The 15,155-nt window shown below is 40.7% G+C and overlaps 1 protein-coding gene across 3 annotated transcripts in view; it reads right to left on the bottom strand.

The window, feature by feature from the left end:
* Positions 1-9,868: 9,868 nt before the first annotated feature.
* LOC138814154 (phospholipid-transporting ATPase IB-like) overlaps positions 9,869-15,155 on the bottom strand; it is a 114,461-nt gene continuing 109,174 nt past the window's right edge. For all 3 annotated transcript variants that reach the window (XM_070003095.1, XM_070003094.1, XM_070003093.1), the window contains 2 exons: positions 12,159-12,241; positions 9,869-10,103 (listed from right to left, as the gene is read on the bottom strand). In XM_070003095.1, coding sequence (XP_069859196.1) covers positions 9,943-10,103; positions 12,159-12,241 — 244 coding nt within the window. In that variant the 3' untranslated portion in view covers positions 9,869-9,942. The remainder of the gene's footprint in view (positions 10,104-12,158; positions 12,242-15,155) is intronic.

Raw genomic sequence — 15,155 nt, 5'->3', positions numbered from 1 at the left:
AGTGTGAAAGTGTGAAAAAGCAGGAGGGAGAGCGTGAGACCTGAGTTCAAGCACCAGTACCAGCACACACTTACAAAGTAACATTTCATTTAAGCTTTCTTTTTTTTTTTTAATTCTATTTTCTTAAGGAAAAATACTTGGAAATTCTTCAAATTTTTATGGTTGCTTCAAAACTATCATCTGAATCTTGTCATTTAGGATTTCACAAGGAGGAAAACCTTCTAAATCTTTCCACAGTAAGGCCATGGGAGATCCTCTTTGATCCACACAGAATAAAAAAGACAAGGGAGAAGAGTAGAATATTTACCTTAAAAAGGATACCTTCCCTACCAGTCACAATCAACAGTGGGTTGGCTGGAGAAATCTGTTATTAGTAGAGAAAAATGTCCTTAAAAATATCAAGTTTATAGCACTTCACGGATTGGGAAAAGAATGTCATTGTGGTACTGCAGATCAAACCCACCACCTTGGGCAGCATGGAGAGCACAGGTCCCACCCCGAAGCCGCTCCATGGCCATCAGGGACAGAATGGCATAGGGTAGCTAGCAACCCAGCTGGGTCTGCCCCGGGGCCCCTCCCTCTCCTTGGCGTGCTGGAGGCTGGCCAGCAGCTCGCCTACTCCTTCAGGCCTCTGGCCGCCCCGATGAGGTCAAAGTACTTTGTACATATGTCATGTGCAAAATATTCCCCAGCAAAGTGCTTTGCCTGCAGCTGTGAAATTGATTAGTGGCTTGAAAATCCCTGAAGAGTGTCTCTCCCAGCACCTGGAGTTGCTATTTTGAAACGGGACAAGAAAAGAGACTGGCTAGGGGAAAAGACTATGTGCGTTATGTATGGAGGAGGGGGGGAGGGAGGGTTAAGTCCGAGAGCTTGCACAAATGAAAAAGAAATGTGCACAGCAGTATGATATTTGAGTGTGTGTGTGTGTGTGTGTGTGTGTGTGTGTATCTTGAACTCAGGGTGTAGATAACTGTCCCTGAGCTTTTTTGATCAAGACTGGAACTCTGTCACTTGAGCTACATCTCTGATTCCAGCTTTTTGGTGATTAATTGGAGATAAGCGTCTCATGGACTTTCCTGCCTGGGCTGGCTTTGAACTGAAATCCTCAGATCTCAGCCTCCTGAGTAGTTAGGATTTCAGGCGTGAGCCACTGGTACCTGACTTACTTTTTAATTTTAAATGATCTTTATATAGCTGTGTAAAGGCATTTCAATTCAAACACCACTTCATGAGTACAATGCATCTATAGTCTTTTGTTGTTGTTGTTGTCCAAATAGCCTGAACAAAGCTTCATTGTTCCAAAGACTGTTCTGAAATCAGTCTTTCTGGCACTTAGGACTGTAGAGTTGGGAGGTGTGCTTCTTTGCTGACTGCTTGGCCAGAATGATCTGTTTGTAATGTGCAACACTTCTGTTAAATGGTGGTGAGAAACTAAAAATTCCTTATAGAACAGACAGGGCAGATTCTAGTAATGACTCAAGTCTGGATTTTCTTTTTCCCTCCAAGTTCATTGCTCTCCCTAAGAATGAATTTAGTGGAAGCGTGCCAATCATATATAGCCTATGGACACTCAGCCTGCTTGTTTGGTATCACGTCCCACAAGTGCGTTGTACCTTGACCCTGCACACACGCACTGACCATATCCTGGAGGGCAGATCTTGTGCTAAACACTGCAGAGAAAAAAAAAATACAAAGGCAATGTCAACAGGAAGGAGACAAATGCGATTTAAGTAGGATATGGGGAACGCACAAGGGGTGATCACCCAAAAAGATCTAGCCATTCTCCTTTCTGTCCTATGACACATGCATCCAATAACAAAAATCACAGCTGTAAGGAAAAAGCATAACAAACATTAAAAAAAAAATTTGATTGTGAAAATACCATACAGAGGGGTTACAATTACATGGGCAAGGTAATGAGTACATTTCTTACCAAGCATTGTAGCCTCCTCCTTTGTTTCCTCTTCCCATTCCTTCCCATCCCCCCCCAAAGTTGTAAAGTTCATTTTCGACATAATGACTTGTACATCTCATTGTTGCAATGGGTCCACCTGTATCCCTATTCAATCGGTTTGTTTTTTCCCTTCCCCTCCACAAATTATACAAACATCAAATACAGTGAAAGCAGGGGTTATACTGTGGGGGAGGGACATACAAAGCAACAAAGAAATCATCTTATAAATATGTAACTAACATATTTAATCAAAGGTGACCGAACATGCTTCAGAAATGAAGACCCAGAGACCCAGAGAAACCTTTCCATTTTAACGCACAGGTGGATGTGGGAGGGGGGACACACAGGGTTCTCTGGAATGTACCGTCTTTGGGGGATAAAGGAGAAGTGGGGCGGGGTAGAAGAGGAAAAGAAGAGAGAGAGAGAAAGAGAGGGACTTTCTGTTTTATGCTGTTGCTTTGGAGTGAAGGGTGTTTTCTGATTTCTATTCTGTCCGGGGGAGTGGGAGGCAGGAGATAAGACAGGTGATTGGAGGCCCTCCTCATCTTCTCAAGTTTCATGCCACCTCCTCCACTTGAGATACCACGCACGGAACCTCAACTGGAGGCACCATGGCGCTAGTTCACCCACGGCACCCAGGAGTGGAGAGGCTTCCTCCCAGAGAACTGCATTGGGAGTCTGTCGTTTGTTTCCTGCTAGTTGCACAATAAGCGCTAGCTCACCCCAAACAGGTGATATCTATCCAATCTAAGTAGGTAGACACTTTAGACAGGACAAACTTACTGCAGTTAGATCCCTGGAAAATGAAACCATCTAGTCAAGTTTTTTTGAAACTTCCAAGGGAATCAAGAAAGAACAGAAAGAGTAATTATTATTAAAATTGTATGCATTATTAAAACATATTTATATGTAATAGCATATAGGATATGTGATTATATATTATGTTATGTTATATATTATATTTTACATTATACTATATATTACATAATTATATGTAATTATCATAATATACTACATATATTATAGAATTATATTTCACATATACAAAACATGCATAATATAAAATACAATAATATAGTATTTTACAAATATAAACATAACCCTATTAAAATAACTATAAAGATAATAACATTAATAATATTATATTAATTATACTTGTATTTTTACATTAATAAAATTAATCCTTATAGTTATAAATTTAATTATTTTTATGTTACAATAAGGATCATGCAATAAATGTTTATCATTTATAGCCACTCATTATACAATAAATCATATGTCAACATTATCATTCCAATGATACTTACTAGGTTAAAGCTGTGAAATTCAGCGGACACATTAGGATGAACACATCTTACTATTCTCAAACGGAAAGATACAGCTTAGCAAAGGAGACAATGCCTCTGGGACAGTTACATGAAATAAGCAAGAGAAATGTTATTCCATCGGCACAGATGCTTTATTTTCAGCTGATGCAGAGCCAATGAGATGTTTACAGAATGCAGGAAGAAAATCAAGATTCACAATAGAATACAAAATATCCCAAAACAAATACAACTATTACACATGGGAAAACTATGCACGTCTAGCATTGGAAGTACGTGTGCCTTGTCTTCACAATGTAGGCAAGGGGGCTGAGAGGAGGCGGAAAGGCTCTACTGCCCCCTGGTGTCCATTGCTCTGGATTGCAACGTTCCAAAGGTTTTGAATCATTCAGAGAAAGGATCCCTATAGACTTTTCCATAACCCAGAACAACTGCTACAGTGGTAAGTGAATTTTAACTCCCTGCCCTCGTTTATAAAAGATTTATTCTATCTTAATTATGGTGAGGAAGAGGAGGAAAATTAACAATAAATCAAATATGAAAGCACAGGAATCCAGAAAGCCTGGTGTTCGCTGGCTTTGGCTTTGAGGTGAGAGCAGCTGTAAAATGGAGCTAATAAAGGGTGGGAAAAGGAGCTTGTAGATATGACCAGAGGGCTTAAATCAATGGACGTATGTGTGAAGACACCTTCTGAAATCATTAAAAGAAGGACAGGGACAAGGTGTGTCTGTCATAGGCAGGACAGCTGAGACCAGAGTCAGATGGAAAAGGCTGAGAATTCCACTTCACAGGCAGGCCTGTGGGAGGAAGAGGAAGCTGAATGGCTGGGGAAATTGGAAGTGGCTCCACTCTACCTCAGATCCGATTCATACACTAGAACACACATGTACCAGGATAGTCAGAAAAGCAAAATCAAACAAGAAAATGGTTTGTATATATTTGCCCTTACCAGTTGTATTAGAAGCTTTTGAAACATGGTGGAATTTAGTCTAAAAAGCACAAACAAAATTAAAAGTGGGACAAGAAGCCATGTGCTGGTGGCTTAAAATTGTATCCTAGCTATTTAGGAGTCTGAGATCTGAGGACTATGGTTTGAAGCCAGCCCTGGCAGTGAGGTCCACATGATTCTTGTCTCCAATTAACACCAAAAAGCCAGAAATGGAAGTGTGTGGCTCAAGTGATAAAGCACCAGCCTTGAGCAAAAAAGCTAAAGACAGTGCCCAGGCCCTAAGTTAAGCTCTAGTGCCAGCACAAAAACTCACAAACAGCAAAAGAAAAAACAAAAGAAAAAGAATTAGATTCACAGCCCATAATTCAAATCTGTGAATCAAATACTGTTCTATTGGCCCACCAGATGTTTTATTTTAGAGTCAGTGAGATGTTTACTGAGTGCAGGAGGAAAATCAAGACTCACAATAGAAAACTGTACCAACTGGTATGGGGTGGGGGAGTGGACAGGCGGATGAACTCTAAATACAGCTATGACCCTGGAAAAGCTACAGAAGTCTGGCATTGGAAGTGTGCCATGACTTCACAATGCAGGCAACAGGGCTGGAGCAGAGAAGGAAAGTCTCTACTGCCCCCTGGTGCCCATTTCTCTGGATTGTAGTGTTCCAAAAGTTTTCAGTCATTCCAGAGATTCTTGTAGTTTTCCTTAACCCAAAACAATTCACAGTAACTGAATTTCAATTTCAACCCTTATTGATGACAGACTTTCTCCATGATAATAATTAAATATCTAAGTGTGGTAGAAGCTGTGGCTTAAACAAAATGAGTGATATATCCCAGACCAAACCTAGGGAAATATCCAGAGAACCATGTAAAATTGGAGTCACACAATTTTATCTTGTGAGTGACATCCCATCCCTCTGGGAGGAGATTCTGCTGGGGCGTGCACATGTGCTAACACATGGGGATGAGGAGGGGGCGTGCACATGTGCTAACACATGGGGATGAGGAGGCTATTGAAGGAACTGCCACTCCAAGCAAGTAATAAATTGTGTGCCATTTGCTAGGATGAGTGGGGCTCCATTTCTTACAAAGTTCAGAGAGGGTAGTGTAAGACTGATACCTGGGCTTATTGCGGTCCATCTCTCTTGAAAACATTCACATGTTTGCCACTTCATCTTTCTTGTCGCAGTTTGTGATAATTATATTTTTTGTGCAGCTATTGGAGCTTGAACTCAGAGCCTGACATTGACCCTTAGGGGTTTTCTTGGTTGGTTGGTTGGTTGGTTTACTCAAAGTTTACTCAAAGTGGGCTTTACCACTTGAGCCCCAGTTCCACTTCTAGCTTTTTGATAGTTCACTGGGGATGTCTTATGGACCTTTCTGCCTAGGCAGGCTTCAAATCATGATCTTCATATCTCAGCCTTTTGAGAGTATCTAGGATTCCAATACTAGCTCATGAAATCCTGACATGAGCCATTGGAAACAAGTTAATAATTATGTTCTTTTTAAAAGTATTCTGTTATTGTCACACTTAATTTTGTAAGGAAAACTTTTATTTTGTTGATGTACCTATTCTGTGGTAGAGATAAGATCCCAGGCCCTGTACATGCTAGGAAAGTAATGATCAAACACATTTCTAGCCTTTGTCATAACTTTAAATTGTGTGTGTGTGTGTGTGTGTGTGTATGTGTGTGTATGTGTGTGTAGAGAGAGAAAGAGAGAGAAAGACAGAAAGAGAGAGAGAGAGAAAAAAAATATCCTGGGGCTTGAACACAAAACATGGGTGCTGTTCCTTAGCCTTGGTGTTGAAGCCTAGTGCTCTACCACTTGAGCCACAGCTCCACTTCCAAATTTTTTTTTGAAGTTGTTACTGATGTCTATGGTCAAGAAACAACATTTGATAAAATAAATAATATATGAATAAGAACAACAACAATAAAAATCACATCTCTTGAACATGAAACCAGTATTAGAATAGGAATCGAGGAAAAAATTTCTATTTAATGATGGGAAATTGCCATGATATATCTCAAGAGTTCTTAAAAGAACCTTATAAGGCTAGATACTTAAGTATCAAGTAAAGTGTAAATGATGGTGTGGAATTCCTAGTATTATTCTATATGTTTTGTTTGGTTCATGAATATTTTCTTCATAAAATGAAATATTTTAAGATTTTGTGACATGCAAAGACTACTACTTGCAGCATATTGTCTTCAATACTTTTGAATAGTGAAATGCTACTATTACTTGGAGTTAATGTATTATTTAGCAGTTTTCTTTTTTTTGCATTTTTTAAAATTTAATTTAATTTTATTTGTGAACATACTGTACAGAGGAGTTACAATTACATGGGCAGGATAATGCGTACATTTCTTACCAAGCATTGCAGCCTCCTCCTTTGTTTACCCTTCACATCCCTTCCCAGCCTCCCCCCTTCCCCCCAATCCCAATCACTTCCAAATTTTTGCTGCTGGTTAATTAGAGATAAGAGTTTCCCTGTCTTTCCTTCCCTGGGCTGGCTTAGAACTACAATCTTCAGATCTTAGCCTCTTGAGTAGTTAGCTGAAATGATAGGTGTGAGCCACAACCTGGCTTTTAAATTATATCTTAAACCTCTGGGTCTCTTTCATCATTTAGATTTTATGTCTTATGAATTCTTACCTCATTTTATCCTCCTAGTCTATTGACTTTTCTTGGTTTTCCATTTTTAAGCGTGTTAATATTTTATTCTGATTAATTCATGTCTTCTCATAAATGGAAAAACATATAATACATTGTTTTTATAGTATATGTCCTCTGCTTAACCTAGTAGACTAAATTTCAATGTCCTTCTACAGTTTTTCTATGCTCAATTTTATTGAATTTGTATCTTTTCTAGTCTAACCACAACATCTTTTTTTTTTTTTTTTAATTTTGGTTGGTCGTGGGCCTTGAACTCTGGGCCTGAACGCTGTCCTTCAGCTTTTCAGCTCCAGGCTAGCGCTCTACTACTTGAGCGATAGCATCACTTCTGGTTTTCTGGTGGTTTATTGGCGATCAGAGTTTCACAGACTTTCCTGCCCGGGCTGGCTTTGAACCGCGATCCTCAGATCTCAGCCTCCTGAGTAGCTAGGATTACAGGCTTGAGCCACAGGTGCCCGGCCCACAACATCTTTTATATGGAATTTTTGTCTTTAATTGCCTTAAATTACAAATTATTTTCTCTACTTGAATCTTTTTCTCTAAGAAGTTGGCAAAAAAGCACCATCAATCACACACACTTTAGTTCCACAATTGTGTGCTTCTGAAAAGCTGCTTAAAGACAATCCTGAATGATAAGTTAGTGTTCTTAGTAAAGAATTCAAAAATAAAGTGTAGGTTGCTATTGTATCCTATCACACTCATTTTAAAAAGCATCTGAACTTACAAATCAATTATAAAATGTGAGAAGTGTTAAATATTCTTTGACATTTATACATACACCATACTAAAATGTCTTTCAACAAGTAAAAGGCAGATGTCAGATATAGGGTATTCTTATTAATTTGGCATAGTCTAGACCAAAAATATAAACACTGCTTCTTCATCTCCAACCATTGCCCTTAACTGGTTAATGAGTATAAATTAAAACACAGGTGAATTTGCTTGGTTCTGAGACAGTGAAGTGATTTCCCCCAGTATTTCAACATGTTTTCATAACCATGTATATAAACCTGAACACAAAAGCGATCTTTGATAGATTTGGAGGTGTTATTATTCCTTATCTTTTTGAAACATTATTACTAAGTCCAATTATATCACAGAGAGGGAAAATAATGATAGTATTTACTGAGCTGATTTTACTATTTTTAAAAAAGCTCATATTCACTTAACCACAGCCAGTTTTACTTAAATCAGAACTGTCCAACAAAAATATTCTGTCAGTCATTTATGATGTAAATTCTGATGTTAGAGAGCCATTAAATTATGGTATGCATTTTTAAAGCCATGAGACATTTGTTTTGCAATAAATAAATAAAGCAGGGCTGGGAAGGTGGCTCAGTGGTAGAGCACTTGCCTTGCATGCCTGAGGCCCTGCGTTCGAGTCCTCAGCACCACATAAGCAAAAAAGAAAAAAGCCGGAAGTGGCGCTGTGGCTCAAGTGGTAGAGCACTTGAGCTGAAGATCTAAGGGAAGCGCCCAGGCCCAGAGTTTAGGCCCCACGACCAGACCCTTCCCCCCCCCCCAAAAAAATGAAGCAGTAGCTATTACTCATTTGTAATGTGTTTGCAATATGCTATCAAATCTGCCCTTTCTCCCGTCTTAATGCCAGCAAAGATAATTTTGTTCCAAAGACTCCATCAGAGCACCGTCTCCTCAGGTGATGCCTTTGTTGTGGGTATCTGTGTAAGAGAGTGCAGCTGTTTGACCTGTCGTCTGGCCAAACACAGACCACAAAGAGTAGATCCAGTCTTGTGTTTGCCTCCCTTTCCAAGATGTAGCACGGGGCACACTTCTAGACAAAAATCTTGCCTTTCTCAACATCACCCGTTTTAAATTCATTCTTTCATGGCTACCACACGAAGAAAGCCACTCTAGCCCAAGAACACGCTATGGACTGGTGTTGATGCTAACCATAACATCTTCAAGGACAAATTCGTTATCTTTTTGTATATATACCATGAATATCAGACACTTATTTCCTTCTTATTCACACCTTCACTTGCTTCACAGGTTTCCTGTGGTTTATAATTGCCTTCTCCCTTTCCCTCCTTTGTTAATAAAGAAATAGTTGTTTTTGCAAGTGGCACAGTACCACTTGACCAATACCCCCCAATCCTTTTTCACTTTTACAGATAGGAACTTGAGCTTTTATCCAGGAGTCTCTGATCCTCCTACCTTTGCCTCCTGGATAGCTGGGGTTGCAGAAGTAGGCCACCAGACCTGGCTTATCTGTTTGCTTTTTGAGATACAGTCTTCCTATCACTTTTCGAGTGGGGAGAGAAGGTGGGCCTTCCATAGTGATCTTTCCAGTTCTACTTCTCATGTAGCGGGGACTATAGATTTGTCTGCCTGGACTGATTTCCAGTCTGGTTCCTCAGACTTCAGCATTCCTGAATAGCCAGTAGTATAGGAGCCCAGCCAGGAAATCAATGTGCTATTACAAGATGAGATAGTTTGGGAAGCTGGAGTAGGTCAGGACAGCCTGGACAACAGGAGGGAAGAGTGCTAAGGGGATGAAGCAGCGTCCCTCCATTCCATTCATGGCTCCTGTGAGCAAGAGTAAGAGGAGCTCATGGCATGGCCGTGGCCCACAGATGTGAGCAGTGAAGGAAGTGCACATGCCTGGCATTCATGTCCGGGATGGGTTAGGAAGGACAGGGGCAGGTGAGCCAGGGCCTTATCTTCCCTTCCTGGCTTCAGTGTAGCTGACATCCTACTTGTATTGCGCCATCTACTTCATCTGGAGTCTTGAAAACACCAAGTTCTTGAATGGCCCTTTCCCTCACTTTATTAGGCCCCATGACATCTTTTTGTTTTCCTTTCCCCAAAACAACGTGTATTTCAAACCCATTTGAAATATTATATTCAGGTTTGAAATATTATATTCAGGCTGAATGGATAAATTATGTCACACACCGAGGAAAGAAAAAAAATACTTAAAGCAAAAGAGGGTCCTCTTGTTATTTTATTCCTGTGACCCAGTGAAGCGGCTGGTCTGAGCCTCACACAAAAGGGCTGCTCCCTCCACACTCAGTGGAAAACATGAGCTTTGGAGACTTGATCCGAACCTTCATCAACCAAGGATGAAGTCTTCTGAGAAGTCTTGGATTCTATTAGAGAGGTGTTATAGCAACGGACCAGTTCTTCCTGAGTGATCACAGACTGTTCTGTTTGAGAAAATGCGTACCCATCTGAAGAGCAAAGACAAGAGACCATGTTAGGGGTGCTAGAGGCTGAGCTGGGGAATCTCTGGGATGGCCAGCAAGGAAAGATGGGAGGCAGGCATGCTACCAATGGAGTAGTGTAAACCTGGTTGTATTACAACCACTTAGGGAACTCTTCAAACAATAACTATTCTGGGTTCACAGGTTAATCTGTAAGGGGTTGGGGGACACTGGAAGTTACAGTGTATGTGGGGGAAGGGGGAGTTGTTTGGTTTGGGTGTTTTTTGTGTTGGTCCTGGGGCTTGAACTCAGGGCTCAAGGCTAGCACGCTACTATTGAGCCACAGCTCCACTTCTGGCTTTTTGGTGGCTAATTAGAGATAAAGAGTCTCATGGACTTTCCTTTCCTGGCTGGCTTCAAACCTTTGTGTCTTCTTATTCCCATTTAAATGTTAACAGATCATTGAAATGTTTGCTCTGCTTTTTTCTTGTCTGGTTCATCCTTTCCTCTTCCCGACTGACTCTAGGAGGAGGGAAAGAAGTGAAGTGGTGGACACAGGACAGGCTAAAGAAGGAAGTGTGTGTGTGTGTTCTGTGTGTGGGTATATGTGTCCAAGTGAGAAGCACTGACTCATCCAAAGAAGCATGTATGTACATTGGAAGCATAGAAAAACATACGTAGTAAGAGAATCTAGACATTAAAAAATTTGACAACTTTCTATGAACACCTTGAACAAAGGGGAGAGTTTGGTCTCACACCTGATAAAGATCAATGGTTCTTTGTGACTATCTTTTTGTTTGGCTTGTTTCCTTTCCTCATACAGAATTTGGCTTTACTATTGCCAAATAGGTTAGGAAAGGCCTAAGCCTCCCACCAGATGCTATTAGATACATTTGTTATTAAAGGAAAATGAAAAGATGTAAGCCTGTTGCTGACGCCTGTAATCTTGGCTACTCAGGAGGCTGAGATCTGAGGGCTGTACTTTGAAGCCAGCCTCGGCAGAAAAGCCCGTGATACTCTATCTCCACCCAGCCAGGAAAAAAGCTCACATAGCAGAGTGCCAGTCTGGAGCAAAAAAAGCCAATTAAGAGCTCCAGCCCAGAGTTTAAGCCCCTACACCAACACACACACACACACACACACACACACACACACACACACACACACACACACACACACACACACACATACACACACACACACACTTTAGATAGAACTGGGCTATATTAACTCTATGCCAAAAAAAAGTATGCAAGATTTCTTGGGTAAAAATAATTTGGAGCTAACATCGTGTTTACCTTTAAAACGGTACAATACAAATCTGTCCGAATTTTGAAGACAGAAAGATTTATGTGTATGGGTTGCATGATTTAGGAAGGAGAAACTAGGAATGAATCTTTTCAAGTTGTACTCTTTAGAACAAACACTACTTCCTCAAACCTAAATGACTTCTTTCCCTATTAAAAAAAAAAAAAAAAAACAATAGTCAGCCAGGCACTGGTGGCTCACACCTGTAATCCTAGTTACTCAGGAGCCTGAGGTCTGAGGACTGAAGTTTGAAACCAGCAGGGAAGTCCATGTGATTCTTATCTACAATTAATTACCAAAATAAATACAGAATACATATATAACCCGGAAGTGGAACTGTGGCTCAAGTGTAAAGCACCAACCTGAGTGAAAAAGCTAAGGGACTGAGTTCAAGCCCTGGTATCTGTACACACGCACACACACGCGCACACACACACACAAATAAAGTGTTACAATACTTTCATTTGTCTTTCATAACTGTAATTAGCTTACCATGGTAATCACTTTTGAATGCACGGCTTGGTGGCCTTAACTATGTTCACTTCCATTTCCAAAATTCCTTTATTCTTGCAAAACTGGAAGTCTATCCATAAAACATATTCCCACCAGCCACTGTCTGCCTTGATGACTGTGACTGTTTTAAATACCACATATAAATGGGACCACAGGCTTATTTCATGTAGCCTAATGGCCCCAAATGAAATGACCCAATTGTCATTCTTGTAAGCAGCTGGAGTTTCTGTGTCACAACCTACGTAACAGTGCATTACTTACGCGGGGCGTGTATATCCACAGAATTGTTCCGGAGACTGACCTCACAAGGACGGGGTAAGATTTGTAAACTTCCTAGTGTTGTCCTGAAAGTCAATCAAATATAGGCTGGCATTAGTTCATTCAAACAGATTTCAAAGAAATTAAACAATTAAACTCTCTCATACTGGGGACTGACTGCTTGTATATTGAATATAGAATGATCTTCAGTTTCAACAAAGTATTGCTTTTAAAATACTGTTTTGCTTTGAGCATTTCATTGTATTTTTTTGGGGGGGGGGTCCAGTCGTGAGGCCTGAACCCTGGGCCTGGGCGCTGTCCCTCAGCTCTTCAGCTCAAGGCTAGCACTCTACCACTTGAGCCACAGCACCACTTCGGGCTTTTTTTCTCTTTTTGCTTATGTGATGCTAAGGAATCAAACCCAGGGCCTCAGGCATGCAAGGTAAGTGCTCTACCACTGAGCCAACTTTCCAGCCCTTCATTGTGGTTTGGCTTTTATGATAGTACTGGGACTTGAACTCAGGGCTTGGGTACTATTCCTTAGCTTTTTCTCTCAAGGTTGGTGTTCTCCCTCATGGGCCATATCTCCATTTCTGGCTTTTAGCTATTTAGTTGGAGATAAGAATCCCACACACTTTTCTGCCCTGGGTGTCTTTGGACAGCTTTAGATCTCAGCCTCCTGAGTATCTTGGATTCAAGGCATGAGCCTTTCTTCAATACAACTTTCTGTTCCTTTCAAATAGTTGAACTGAATTGTAAATGCCTTGCTAACCCTCTGGCTTCCCAGAACACCTTAAAGATTTTATATCTTTAAAAGCTCTGTCCCAACTTCCTTTTTGAATGGAAAGATGTCAAGAAGGGTCAGTGAAGACATTTGGAGGATTTCCTCCTGGAGCCCCTGAAACTTGTGAGACCACAGTAGAAAATCAAGTGTAGGACTTTCGAAATGCTAAACACTCAGATCATTTCCTGACCTTGCCCCTCCAAGGGAGGGGAATTAGGGAAGTTTATTATTTTTTTTTCTTTTCTCCTATAAACTAAAAGATGTGACTTAAAAAATACTCATTTAATCTGGCCTGACATGTTTTCTTTCTGTGTGTCACCAGGCCTCAGGAAGGGCTGGAAGGGAAGGTGGAAGGAAGAACAGCAAAAATGAGTTCGTGTGTGTGTATGTGTGTGTGTGTGTGTGTGTGTGTGTGTGTGTGTGTGTGTGTGTGTGTGTGTGTGTGTGTGTGTGTGTGTGTGTGTGTGTGTGTGTGTGTGTGTGTGTGTGTGTGTGCTAGTCTTAGGACTTGAACTCAGGGCTTGGTCAGTATCTACCACTTGAGCCACACCTCCACTTCCAGCTTTTTGATGGTTAACTGAGGTAAGAGTGTCACCAACGTTCCTTCCTTGGCTGGCTTTGAACTGCAATCTTCAGATTTCAGCCTCCCGAGTAGCTAGGAGGCACGAGGCCCAGTTGAGAATTTATTCTTAATTCAAACCAGGATTAAAAACAGCAGCCATATAATATAATAACAAAGTAAAATATCTCAGACATTACATATGAACTATGTAATATATACAACATATAATACATACATATATATGTATATATGTTATTAGAAACCTAACTGAGGACCTTGGCTTGTGCCCGACTATTTGAGCCACACAACCCAGTCCTGTGGCTCCGAGTTTGTTTCTCAGATAGGCTCTCTGGTAACTTTTACCCAGACTAACCAATCTAACCATAATCCTCCAGTCTCTGCTTTCTGAGTGGCTGGGATTACAGCCATGTGCTGTCACGCCTGGTGCGGAACTCTTTCCCCACAACGTCACTTACTAGGGGTTGCCAACTCTGATGTATGAAATCTGTTTCTTTTCATGTGCTTATCATTTTCACTTCTTATTTTGACAAAAGTTGAAAATATTCTAAGTTTGAGGGCCAAATGTATTTCCTTTGCTATGAACTGTTAGTCTATCCTTTGCCTACTATTTTATTGTTTGATGGCCTTTTTCTTGCTGATTTCTAGAAACTACCCAAACATTCAAACACTTGATCTGTTTAGTAGCTTGTTCTTCTGTTTATGCAAGCTTTCTTTTTGTATGTGTATATTGTGTTTTGACTTTGGTTGTGGCTTCTTACATGGAAGTTAATTTGGTGTATTATAAAAATGCATGGATCAACTCCAGGAAATAGAAATGATTTTTTTGTTTCTTCTTTGTTGTGGTTTTTGTTTTTCTTTCTTTTGTTTGTTTATCTGTCTGTGGGAGAATAAGGGGAGGCACAGAAATGATGGTACGAAGGTGAGAAGTGGTACTCACTAGACACTGTGCTGAAAATGAACCATGCAACTCGTGGATGAGGACAGAAAGGAAAAACTGGGAGGGGAAGGGGTGACATTGTTCAAAAAGAAATGTACTCTTTACCTGGCTTATATGACCCTAACCTCTGTGTGTGTCACCTTTGCAATAACAATAAATAATTTTTTAAAATGCTGCTGGTAACTGGTTCACACCTATAATCCTTCCTACTCAGGAGGCTGAGATCTGCAGATCAAGCTTCAAAGCCAGCCAGGCAGAAAAGTCCTTGAGACTCATATGTCCAATTAATCAACAAAAGTCCAGAAGTGGAGCTGTGGCTCAAATTTTAGAGTGCAGGCTCACACCTGTAATCCTAGCTACTCAGGAGACTGAAATCTGAGGATGGCAGTTCAAAGCCAGCCCAGGCAGGAAAGTCTGTGAGACACTTGTCTCCAATAAACCAATAGAAAATTGGAAGTGGCACTATAACTCAAGTGGTAGAGCCTTGAGTTGAAGAGCTCAGGGACAGTGCCCAGGCCGAGTTCAAGCCCCACAACCACCACCACCAACAACAAAATGTGTGAAAAGAGTACAAACAAAGCCAAGTGAGAGCACAAAGACCTGAGTTCAAGCTTCAAAACTGGTTCACGTGCGTGCGCATACAGACACAGACACACACACAGACACACAGACACAGACACACACATACACACAAGT

This window comes from Dipodomys merriami, unplaced genomic scaffold (genome assembly GCF_024711535.1).
Source record: "Dipodomys merriami isolate MVZ:Mamm:240054 unplaced genomic scaffold, mDipMer1.0.p SCAF_6, whole genome shotgun sequence".
Lineage (NCBI taxonomy): Eukaryota > Metazoa > Chordata > Mammalia > Rodentia > Heteromyidae > Dipodomys > Dipodomys merriami.
Note: the sequence above shows the minus strand (reverse complement) of the source record. Positions and strands in the feature narration are given on the sequence as shown.